Genomic DNA, 12840 nt, shown 5'->3' with positions numbered 1-12840 from the left:
CTGAGATCTTGTATCACCTAATTAGATAGAGTACGAGTATCTACGCACTATGCAATATGCAGACATTCAGATTCATCAGATTTAATAGCCAGATTTCTCAACGTTGGCCATAGAGCTTCAACCCGAGCTTTAACACTCCAGTATATCTGGCGACGGATGTTCACAGGCCAACCCAACCCAAGCCAATGAGCCGCCATGAACTTCTGCCTCGTGTGTTTTTATTTTATTGCTTTCGGTGAAATCATTGGTCTTCAGTGATGACGCTAGAGGCTTAGAATATAGACAAGGGGCCTAGACAGCCGGTACTATTATTATCGACTATGGCTTTCGTCGTTTAGACCAATTTAAGGCAACTATCGATTAGAAGGGCGCGTCCGCACCAGTGGTATCCCAGCGCGACATGATCTAACTCCGTGTCCCAGAAACTGACTGCCGATAAACTGCTGCACGCTATCGTTTTCTTTGAACAGCACGTGCTTTCCGGCATGCATTTAATGTTCATTTTATGGAGCTGCAACACATAAAGCGATTTGTAAATCCATGAATTATGTAGTTTATGACAAGACTATATCAGATGACGGACAGAGATACGTCGCGCTGCAAATGCGCGACGCCAGGTCTAGACTATCCAATATAATGCCGGAGGGTATCCATTTTCATCCGAAATAATAATCCAATAAACTGCACACAAAGTAGCCGCCTTGGTCGGCCCGCCGAGGTTTTCAGAGAGCGGAAATTAGCGGACGGTTGCGGGACGAGCCCGCCTCCCCCCTCACCGGCGCTTGGCCAGCGGTTCTGTGTCATATTGCGGCGCACCTCCGGGATGCCGGCTCTCAGTCGCCGCTTTGATGGCATTCCGAGCTCCGCCGGCCGGCCGGGTCCGGTATTCTCATCTCGGCTCGCAGACAGTTGACGGCTAGGGGAGTTCAGTCTCTCCTCTGCTCGAGTGTGGAAACAGTGATACACTTACTCGTGTTTTTCATCCGAGTGATACAGTTTTATTGTTCTTTTTTTTGCTGGGACTTTCTCAGCGCAATGGCCACGTCGTTGGCGTGAGACCTCTGAGCCTCAGTTGGTCTCTAACAGAGCTTACATAACATCCAGAACATCCTAAAATCAAATACCTAAGCGATGTGGCGATGCGATGGTATGGAAGGACTGATTCTGGAATAACTATGCTAGTGTACCATTGATGTCATTTTAATAAATGAGTGTGACCATTTCCATGTGCGGATTGGCCAGCTAGCCATTGTTGCGGAAGTTTCATATGTTTCGAATCTCGCACATCTGTATACTTTACCACCGCCTTCCACCTAGTTAAATTCCTTACCATCCCTGAATTATGTAGTAAGGTGAGCCGTGATCTGTCACAGCGTTTTATGCACTCCAACCTCCTGTGTACCGAGTGACGCGTATCATATTTGCACTTCTGAAGAACATTCTAGCCGTTTCAAACGCGTTGTTGTCTTTGACAATCTAGCTTGAAGCGTGTTTAGATCGCATTGCCAGGCCCACAGAGCGAGGCTTACCTGCATATTAGTCTAGTTGACTGTTTGGCACGAAAGCGAGTGGATGATTAATGAACTCGCCGATTAGCCTGAGCGCATCGGTGCCAACCACGAGCCGTATGTCACAACACTCTAATTATACCGCGGTGGGGACATGATTAAGAGGCCGTGATAGCTGTTGGATGTCCTCACTCTGCAGTCATTTATAGTTGATTAATGTGTGATCAAACGGAGCCGACCACATAAATGTCGTCTGTGGTGTTCGTATTGACCTGACTGGTGATACGGCTAACGGCTGACTATGTATAGTCGGCGGTGATCTACCTCCCGGCTAATAATTCCATTCCTGCTCTGTTTCAGAATATCGCTGACGCTGTCGTGCCCTATGGACCTGAAACTGTATCCGCTCGACAAACAGACGTGCTCGCTGAAAATGGCTAGCTGTGAGTACCTACTTACCCGGCGGCGAGACAGCGAGCGCGGCGACGTGGCGACTGAAATCTACCTGGGCGGGGTTCGCGGAAGCCGCGTGACCGGCACTGCTGAGTTAGGATTAACCAGAGAGGTGCTCTTAGTACTGGGGCTCGTTAAACTCTGCTCGGTCTCGGTGTATTGAAGTCCGTTGCCTCTTCTCTCGTGAGTCGGTCCTTGGAACTGGCTCGTCAGGGGAGCGGCGGCAGTACCGGTAAAGTTTGACGCTCAGCCCTCGGCGCTCAGTGCTCGTGGCTAGACGGTGGCAATTCGCTAGGGACATAAACTGCAATGAGCCCGGCTGTTGATGGCGCAACCATCCCTTTCAGACGCCTGGAAAACGGACGATCTGATATTCGTGTGGAAGGAGGGTGACCCGGTGCAGATTGACGACGGCCTCCACCTGCCGCGGTTCACGCTGGAAAAGTTCCAGACGGCCTACTGCAACAGCAAGACAAACACAGGTGAGACTGGACCGCGCCGACCGGGCGCGGCTCGTCAGCTCGGCCCCCGCCGGCCCGCCCGGCCGTGGCGTGTCGAGAATTATTAATGGTGCGCCAGAAAGTCGTGCGCCCAACAGGCCAAGATGAGCCCGTTTGGAGCATCATCAGTCGATGTCACCGTCTTTGAGTGCGGAGGACGGTAGGGAGGGAATGCTTTGTTATAAGGAGAGGGAAAGATGATAGCTTATTTTTCTCATTTTGAAGAGGAAGGCGAGTCGTGAGGATAGATTAACACAGGCGGAACGTGTACGGCTGAAGTTTCTCTAGCCTGAGGTATGAAGCCTGTGGAGGTTATGTCTGCAAGGAGCACCACCCCTGCGGCGGCGTCAATACCCGACGTTGGCCGGCTGTCGCCGCCGCCGCTGATGGCTGGCACCTGTCGACCCTATTGGAAACGACGGCAGCACGCCGCCTCCACCGCCGCCGCCGCCGTCCGAATTCTGCCCGCCCGAGTCATTATACGGAAGATGAATGGGCTTGTTTCGTAGTCGGGAGGTCGGGCCCAGCGCTCCGGGAAGTTTGCAACCGTATTGATCCCAAAGGCTTCAATTAGGCGTGGCTGCATCAAATCATGCCCGACGAACAAATTCACCACCAAACCGGTCTCTTTTGATGTCTTTTCTCTTGCATGCTCTGACTACGCTCAAGTGTAAAGTTTCAACAAAAGATTTCATTTATTTAGGCTTGATTACGATGATGCTCCAATAAGTAGATATCATTTGGTTCAAAGTTAAAGCTTACCGTCGTTTCATTTTATTTGTACGCGGCACCTACCTCATTCGAGTTCTATCAATAGCATTTAAATTCACATTTCCCGCAGCTTTATTACACCACGAATCAGGCTGTGTGATTCTGCTAAGTGCTAGCCGCCGTGACTTTGATATCGCCTTAGATCATAATCACCTTCTGGTGTTCATAACTGGCGTTTAATCACCGGACGTGGATTAGGGGCGGCTACAGAGAGCGCCGTCTCACATTAGACGCTGACGGAGAGCGCGAAGTGGTCGCTAGCGGGCCTGGTGGCGTTAGTGGCCACACTCGACGGACAGATCACGCTCGTTGGAAGTGGCATAAAGCGGACTCGTGATTAGTTAGTGGATCGGACTTGACCTGGCTGGGATTGGACATGACGATGAACAAACCTTAACTGGTCATACTGGGTCCATCGAGCATGTTCAGTGCTTTCTAACCAAAATCTGACCATCTGACCAAAATGGGATAGGTATAGGTTAAATATTGATGCAGTGCTCCTATTTTGAGTGCTTATTTAATTCTGTCATATCGATTTAATGCCACAAAAACTACACACTCATGCATAGGTACAAATGTGCTGAAGTTCGTATTACTAAAATAGAGCTGCCTAATGTATTCTAATGCTTCTCGAAGTTAAATATAGTTATGTGACAGCTTCCCGATATGTGACAGCTTTCCTTGCGAACACTTTGATGGCGTGTCTACTAATGTGATATCATGCCAAAGATTCTGTGCCTTTTATTGTCAATCGGGTCACGTCCGACAAGAGAGTCCTCAGTCGCTGCTCGATAATTGGATAACGCCCTAATGAATTCGATTGCACTTAGGTATTGTGTCGTGCCTGGGCAATTAACGAACGAGCGGACGCCGCCTTGCAAGTTGTATTGGCGTTCCCTGGCCTCAAAACAGGGAGCTGTTATCGTGCTGTCTTTCCAACTTTAATTGCTACTGACAGCTTCGGCAACTTTTATTCCATTGTCTTGACGTATTTGTGGGGCACTGATGGGTTTCTTTTCCAGGTTACGCGTTGTTTAGACCAGTTTCTTAGAGTAACAAATTAATGTACAGTTGTCCTTTATTGCTTTAAATGTAGCAAACACCGACAGTTATAAATGCTGTATGAGATTATCTTCTTCTTTGTGCTGTAGCGATGGTGGAGTGAACTAATCAGTGAAACATGTGATTCTTCCTTGCTACATGTTAAACATGTGGCAGGATTGTTTTGCTGGTTAAGCTATTTTGTTATGACAAAAATATACACCATTGACCTTAGAAAAGCCGTATTGTCGTCTGTCTTATTTTACGCTGGTGCCTGTGCCGTGACTGTGCGCTGCCGGTCTGTTCGCAGGCGAGTACAGCTGCCTGACGGTGGACCTGCTGTTCAAGCGCGAGTTCTCCTACTACCTGATCCAGATCTACGTGCCCTGCTGCATGCTGGTGATCGTGTCGTGGGTGTCGTTCTGGCTGGACCAGAACGCCGTGCCGGCGCGCGTCTCACTGGGCGTCACCACGCTGCTCACCATGGCCACCCAGACGTCCGGCATCAACGCCGCACTGCCGCCCGTCTCCTACACAAAGGCCATCGACGTGTGGACCGGCGTGTGTCTCATGTTTGTGTTCGGCGCCATGCTCGAGTTCGCGCTGGTCAACTACGCCAGCCGCTCGGACATGCACCGCGAGACGCTGAAGCGGGGTCGCGGCCGGCCGCCGCCGCCGCCCCCCGAGCACGACCACCAGCACACGTCGCTGGGCGAGCTGGGGGACCACGGCGACGACGGACAGACCGCCTACGCCATGGTGAGTGTCGGACGGCTCAGAGGGGGGGGGGGGCAGTGGGTGTTGAGGGGCATGGCGTGGAGTGGGAAAGGTCCGGATAACGCTCTGCATTGCGGACGATTTATGGACCCCTTTTGGTTATTCAGCTTCAACATGCATTCGCTGTTTTTGTACTGGCGGTGCTGCTCATCTATAAGCACTTTATTGCATCGTTCTAACCAATTTTCGCCCAACTGAAAAGAAGCTGGAGGTCTTTAATTTTATGCTGTATGCACTGGGGCACTTTACTGCTGGATTTGTGTTTCATCTACTTGCGCTTAAAGCAGCTCAGTGTGTAAGAGTACGCTGCGTCACATGCATTTAGAATTGGATTTACTTGACGCGGTAGCTATAAATCAGGCTGTTTCATCACAACACGGGGTAAACATATGTATATTCCGTTTTGTGTCATAGCAGTTGCGAAGAATGATGAACACACTGCCAGTTTACATAATGTATTTGAAGATTCTCTCCACGGTGTTATTTACATATTTAATCTCAGCATCACATACCACGTTAAATATTTGAGATTCTGTGTCTGTACTTTTGAAATCCAGACCCGGCAGTCTAGACAGAAAATCGGAGCAGCGACGTTTATTTCGTTCGTTGCCCTTTGTAATGCAGGGCTCTGATTATTTAGTTGAACTCAGTTAACCACGACGCATTGCTCTCCAGTTTGCTCAATGCTCACGTTATCGATAAGATGAATAACTTCGATTTAAAACCAATGAAGTGTCTTTCATGGCAAGACATTCGCCGCTCCGCAGGGAAAGTGTCGATCCAATAATGCGATAACGCGATAGTTGAGGCGAAAGACGAAGTTAGTTGGCAAGCATGACGGAAAATCATCACCGAGCAACTCATCTTAGGGTCTCATTAAAAGTTGCCGCCACCGGCCGCGTGTAACCGGTAAAGTTAGTATGACCCAAATAGGCCCGCTCCCAAGCGTACTATATACCGCGGAATTTCCACGATGTTCTGATGAGACGAGGCAAGTGATGGATCTCCACTCTTGTTTATGGAGTTGAAAACCGGGAGCACCAGGCGTGCGCTGCTCGACGCTCAACGACTCTGTTCGGTAGAGGTACTGTGAATTCACATGCACTTGCATATTGCATAGAGATGACTAGGGTAAAGATGCTGAACCTCTGGCTACTGTTTCCATATATAAGTTCTCCGTCGTCGTCCCCATACGCCGCTGTGCCTAGCCACCGTTGTGTCTCCAATGGTCATACATCTGCCATGAGCTGCTGCGTCCCTGATCGATAGGTGGCCGGCGCAGGCTGCCGTTCCCATTACCAGACCTGCCTCTCGTGTGGGTGCCGCATATATTTACCGTCATTGTTGGTGTGCATTGTGTGTGTAATGTCGGGAATATTGTGCAGAGGGCAGGTCAGGGGCGCATCGACCCGCCTATAGGAAGGTGGGCCCCAGGGAGTCGTGCGTCGGCCTGCTCTAACGGACCGTGGCATTGTGTTGGATGGGGAAGGGAGAGAGGTCGATACGCCGGCCAAGTGATAGAATAGGGCACTGGTGGCCGCTCCGAACTTCTGGGGACTCTGTAGTCTGTTGTGGGTCAGTTTGGTTTGTGATGGTCTGCAGTCGAGAGATCAGTCTGTGACGGCATTTGGACAGATTTAGGTGGTTCGCCGATACATATTTCAGCGGTCTGACTGCAGTCTTTCGACAGAATACAGACCTGTGTAATGTGTATAGTCTGTTGACCTCTCTCTAGACGAGTCTCGGCAGTCTGTATACGCACTGTGTCGATATCCCGGGTGCCCGGTGCGGCACACGTGTCTTCCCGACCTTCCCCGTCTCGGTGCCCCAATATCATCCAGCTCCGGCCGACCGACGATACCATCGGAGATGCGCTGATGACCGCGGTCTCATGGCGATGGCCAGGGCGCCCTTCGCTCATCGTGTAGAGCGGTACGGCTGGCCGGCCGGCCCCACAGCATATATGGACTGAGACATGTCTGCAGTAGACACTAGCAGCTACCGAAATGCCGAGGATGCATGAGCAAAGAAATGCGTATTACAAACGGATTGCAATGGTCAGCGAATAGGAAAAGGCGTTCGTAATACGCATTACTTGCTCATTTATTCGGGGCTAGTGTCCACTCGGCAACAAGCTTACGCAACACATTTTGTCGTTTTTTGTCCTCGTTTTTGTTGGCAGTGACGTCACGCTAATGGGCAGTTCGTTGCGTCATTGATTTACGCTAACACATTTCGTTACGTGTCGCGTTACGGCCGATAGCCGTCCCACCAAGTGGCTGAGTTCTTGTGGATACTCTTGTCATGGGCGGTATCACAATGCCGCAGACCGTTCCAAGTCCAGCTCAGTCGGTGCGAATCCTCGTCTGACGCCGGGCTGCAGACGCGATTGGATGCAGCATCTGAGTTCAAATAGTCCGTGACTGGACAGCACACGGTCGGCTCGCAGCTCTGGCTGACGTTAGCGAGCGCGCCCTCACGTGCTACCAAGGCGTTGAGAAACTCCAGACAGGTTACTTTGGGGCCGACACGTGTGAACTCCGCCGTCAGATGGGTGGGCTATTTTTGTCAGCTCTGAAAACCCTGAGTGGTGATAGCAGTGCTCGTTGTTGTAAAATGTGGCCGTGCCCGTGTGCCCAAAGCGCGTGTGTCTGCGACGACCGAGACCATGCTGGCGGAAGCCGTCCTTACTGGGACAGTCTGCAAGTACAGAGTTAGCGCACAAACAGCGCTAGCTCTGTCCGTGCTAGCGCTGTTTGTGCTTGCGTTCTCCGTGCTAGCGCTGTCCGCGCTGACCGAGACTGTGCTGGCTGTTGCCTGCGATCCGTGCGGGCTGTGTCCTTGTGTGATTGTCCGCGCCGACTGTGTCCGCTCTGGACTGTCCGCGCCGACTGTGTCCACTCTGCTCCAAGGCCGTGTCCACGTGTCCTCACTGGGCGGGCGGCGATCGGTCGTGTATCAGTCCGAGTGTCTCGAACGCCGATCCATCGTGGGACAGCCGGCGCGGCGGTCCGGCCATTGATTCGCACGTCCCTGGGGAGCCCGAGCGGCCAGAAGACTGTCCGAGAGACGTGAAATGATGGGGAGTGTCTGGGAGCCCCAGCACGCCAGAAGACTGTCCCAGAGACCTGAAATGATGGGGAGTGTTTGGGAGCCCGAGCGGCCAGAAATCTATCGGGGGCCTGGAATGATGAAGAGTGTCTGGGAGCCCGAGCCAGCAGAAGGATGTCTGGTCTGAGGAACCTGAAATGACGGGTGTCTGGGAGCCCGGGTGGACAGGAAACTTTCTGAGAGACCTGAAATGATGGAACTGTCTGCGAGACGCGGTGTGGCGAGAAGACTAGGAGACCCGGAATGGCCAGGGAGGAGATGGGAGGCAGTGAGGAAGACGAGAATGTAACGAGAATTTCTCAGGCACAGTAGCCAGTGAAGGCTGGCGAGGGGAAACGGAATGACCAGGTAATTGCGCTGGGAAACTCTTCGGGAGCTAATTTTATCATAATTAGGTGTATGTTTCTACTTTGTGTCTCCTGTGACACCCCAGGCGGTGAGCGTGGCTCTCCGGGCCTGCGCGGTGGTGAGAGCCTCCGTCACCGGCCCTCTCGGCACCTCTCCGCCGCCCACCACTCTTCCTCCGATACCCAGATGGGACCCGGTGGCCGGAAGCCGCCATTCTGGCCGGTCTGGCAGTCGCCGGCGGTGACGTCACTCGTCCGTGTGATGACGTCATCACAGGGAGGCTGACCTGGCGGCGATCGGTGGAGAAAGAGGCGACAGGGACAGCTGAGATGACGCGAGTGTAATGGGGGCTTTTTGCTGGTGATGGGGAGCGCGGCAGTAAAAAATGAAAGAAACAAAAATGAGATGATTGCTTCGGGAGTGCTTTGGTGCGTGCGTCTAAGGAAAAGGTGAAAACCCCTTGATCGTGAGAAGTTCCAATGACCCATCCGGCGGCGCTCGGGTCTGTCTCCGGGGGGGGGGGGGGCGTCGGGCCGCTCCCGGCCGGTCCATCAGAGCCGCGGCCCGATCGTTGCACAGAGATCCGCGCACCATTATGGCTGCGGTCGGCCAAACAATCATCGTTCCCGGCGGCCACTGAGCTGTTAGCGGCGCCGATAGCGCCCACCTAGCCGCCCCCGAACCCACCAGGCCGCGGCCCGGGGTTCCCCTTCTCTTTCCCTCCCTCCCTCTCTCCCTCTCTCTCTCTCTCTCTCTCTCTCTCTCTCTCTCTCTCTCTCTCTCTCTCCTCCCTGCCTCTCCTCCCTGCCCCGGCGCGGCGGGAGGTCAGCCAGTCGCTAACCAATTATTTCAGCCGGATACCACGTGGCTAAATTCAACGGGGCATAGCAGAGCTTGAATTATGTCTCAAATGGAATGGTTACTATGTGGAGAATTGGGAACTTATATTATGGGATAATGTGGTATGTAATTCATCTCATCAATATGTGATTGGTGGATGATTGCTGATAGCGTTTTCGGAATTTTGCCTGAACCTTTTCTCTTGATTTCTTTTACTTTTCCTATTAAATTATGTAAGGAGATACATTTTTCATGGTCGATAACGGAGCAGTAAGACGCGGCTCGTTTTTCGGTCTCTGCCCGGGCTGGGACTCGCTGGGGACCAGTTACTCGGTCGTGCCCGCCCTCCGGCCGGCAGTCGAGCGTCGCTTCCTCGGCGATCGCCGTCCGGGGAGCGCCGCCGACCGTGGCTTCCGATCGAGTTTTTTCACAGGCCTGATTGGGCGCTGGCTTTTTCCTGCCTGACTATCGTCCTCACGTGACGCTTTCCCAGGGCGAGTAACAAAAAATACAGGGAAGGATTAGGGAAGGTTTTGTACGCGCGTCTTGAGACAAAGAGCCACCTGTACGAAAGAATAAAAAATTCTGGTGAGAAGGAACTCCGTAGTGTGCTGGACTTTCTGGAGGTGCAGCTTTTCAACTTGCTTGGCGCGATGCTTTGGTGTTTATTTTTTAAGTTGACTTTTGTCACGAACCGTGTCAGACTCGTCAGAGAGCCGGCTGGCGGCGTTGGGCTGCCTTTGACTGAGAACTCAGCTCTGTGACGGCAGCGTGGGCCGTAAGGCGCCGGTCGTGAGGAGCCGCCGCCACTGCGAGTGGTCACGACGAGTCGCCGGGGCACGCACTGGCCGCCAGCGCGTCATCCCAGCGGCCGGCCCGGCGACCCTGCCAGTGCCGACCCAGACCGGTTCGCCTGACCGCGGCGGGTCTTCGTGGGGGCCTGGTTAGGGTCATTTCCTGAAGTTCACTTATTATAAGACGTTTCGAAACAGCATTATTGTGGTTTTGGAAGTGGACAACTATTCATCGTTTAATGGGAAATATTTCTGGCGTCCAACTCCACACATTGCCATTTTTATGCTTGTGGATGATAGTTTACCTATTTCCTGTTCCGTAAATCATACAACTCACTATACATTTAACTACCTATATGACCTCTTTCGAGGATTATTTTCTCATTCCTCGTTTTAAGTATGCATCAGCAATGGCTGATCGCCAGCAGTCTTTCCTAGCAGGAAGCTGCAGAATAATTTGAACTGAACGAGCGTGTTCCTGACAGGTTCCGTTGCATTCTAGTGGCGTTCGAGATAGTCTGCCTGAGACTGACTCAAGAGTCGGACATTCGTTCAAAAGTTTATGCCGATGCTGCATCCGGGTTTGAGCCTTTGTTCCTCGCGAACTGCTTTTTGCAAAACAAACTCAGCCACGCCATGTAACGTCATACTATCTCATACTAACTCATGACACACAATCTCGTCTGTGAAAGCTGAACCGTCTCATCTGGGGAAACGATGCATTTCAGCGCTCATGTGGATTGATACATGTGCAGCTGCTGACCGGGAACGAGTTATCTCGTCATATCGATGCCATTTGTTTCCGGACTAGTTTTGAGTTGGAGAGAGTACAAGAGTCGCCCGCGATATCAGCTCCAACTGTCTGGTCTGCCGGGGCTCTCAAGGAGTTCGGTCCGCACCGCACTGCATGTCTTGGTCTCGCGGATACTCGCCATAAAACACGTTTACGGCCGTGCCAAACTCGATTGAATGTCCCGACGTGGTAGGATGAAATCGGCGCGCAGTGCTGGGGGTATGACGTTGTCTGACAGAGTTTGCGACTCTGCATGTCCACTGTTTACACACTGCTGGCTGATGACGTTTTATGGTCCTACAGCCGGCTACTGGCTGAGGTTGTTCCATATCTAAGTTGCCGGCTAAAGCTACTGTGGATCTGTATTTCTGACCGAGACTGGTGGATCTTTCTACCGCCTGCTGAGGTCGTTGAAACTCTTTACAATCGTCGCAGCTGTACACTATTCGCCACGGAGGCTCTTCTGGTGGCGTCTGCTGATGCTGCCTGGCTCGCCAAATGATTCGGTTTTATGAACTGTGGGCCAGCGGTATCGCAGCTGATTGCACCTTTGTATACCGTCTACCGATCTAACTCGCCTGGTGGTGCTGTCACGGCAGAAACCGCACCACCGCGGCAGCGCAACTCGACCCGGTGATTCCCGTATACCACCGGGAGGAAGCGCCTTCCCCTCTCGCCCCTCCCGGGTCCCCCAGTCCGGTGATTGCAGGAGTACGCCAACGGGCTGTGCCGCTTCCCGTGGCCCGGCCCAGGATAGTCAGACGGGCGCGCGTATGCATACTAATGGGACGGCCGGCCGTCGGCAGTATGCACGCCGCCGGCCGGCCCCGCGGCGGTCCCGGCGCCGAGTGACGAACGGCTGCCGGCAGCGGCGCCCTCCGCCCACTAATGAACAGCGCCTCCACACACATAGGGGCGCATACCGGCTTACTACGTCGATAGTTCAAAATATTATACTCAACGAATTATTTTCACTATCGCCTTGCTGCTGCTTAGCGTGTCGGAATTAGAGATTGGTCAAAGGTGAACAAATAATTTGACCCTCGTCTCTTGCTATGCATTTAGGCTGTTCTGCAATTTGTTCTACAATCTGGATCCAATAGTGACTAAAACTTTCCCGCCATTCGTAATCTTGAGATCCTTAGAAGAGCTCTCCAATTGCGACTGGATGGCTCACAGCATAAGTGGCTCAATCGCTGCCAACTGCAACCTTGAGCGGCCCGGATCTATCGTGCCACCTCCTCTCTCCTCTCTCTTCTTTCTCATACTCCTATTTGTATACACTGTGACTCACCCCTTCTCTCCTTCGTTTTCTCCACCTCTCTTTCTCTTGTCTCTCATCCTCTCTCCCATCTCTGGTTTTGATTCCATCCTATCAGACCGTTCACCATGCCGATGTATTGCGGGCGGTCAGGTCAGCCTCAAACCGCCGTCAGTCGAAGCTGTCCGTCCGTCTGTCCGTCCTCCTTTCGCGTCACGACGAGCCCCGCAGCCGCAAGGGAGCAGTGCCACCCGTGCATATTACATCGGAATTGCACGGCTTCATCCTAGTCTGGAGCGCTTCGAGCGCGCGTTGGAGCTTAGCGGCGGACTTTGATGGTCGGGAGCTGGCGAGTGGTGCTGGCACGCTCGGCTGCTGCCGGCATCACCAGTCCAGTGTGGAGAGGGGTCTGTTCAGACCAAGTTCAGACTCCTAATGACGACTGCTGACAGCCCAGTCCTGTGCAGTGTCGGGGGCAGTCTGGGCTTCCGATGCGTGCAGTGCGTTGAATTTGAGCGTGTGCTCCCCCTAAGTTCCTTGTCGCAGACAGACATGAAGTTTTTTTTCTGCAGAATTGCGCACAGAAAGTTTTGGTAGGATCAGCTTCTTTTTGAAGTCTAACATGGGTAATTTAAAAATGAAA

The 12840-nt window shown here is 52.6% G+C and overlaps 1 protein-coding gene across 3 annotated transcripts in view; it reads left to right on the top strand.

Annotated features, from left to right (window-relative positions):
* Positions 1–12840, top strand: part of LOC122365724 (glutamate-gated chloride channel-like) — a 102134-nt gene that overhangs the window by 73603 nt on the left and 15691 nt on the right. For all 3 annotated transcript variants that reach the window (XM_043337173.1, XM_043337174.1, XM_043337175.1), the window contains 3 exons: positions 1869–1951; positions 2309–2443; positions 4584–5032. In XM_043337173.1, the coding sequence (XP_043193108.1) occupies positions 1869–1951; positions 2309–2443; positions 4584–5032 (667 nt within the window). The remainder of the gene's footprint in view (positions 1–1868; positions 1952–2308; positions 2444–4583; positions 5033–12840) is intronic.

This window comes from Amphibalanus amphitrite, unplaced genomic scaffold (genome assembly GCF_019059575.1).
Source record: "Amphibalanus amphitrite isolate SeventyFive unplaced genomic scaffold, NRLGWU_Aamphi_draft 000759F_arrow, whole genome shotgun sequence".
Classification (NCBI taxonomy): Eukaryota; Metazoa; Arthropoda; class Thecostraca; order Balanomorpha; family Balanidae; genus Amphibalanus; species Amphibalanus amphitrite.
This window is presented reverse-complemented; position numbering and strand designations above follow the sequence as displayed.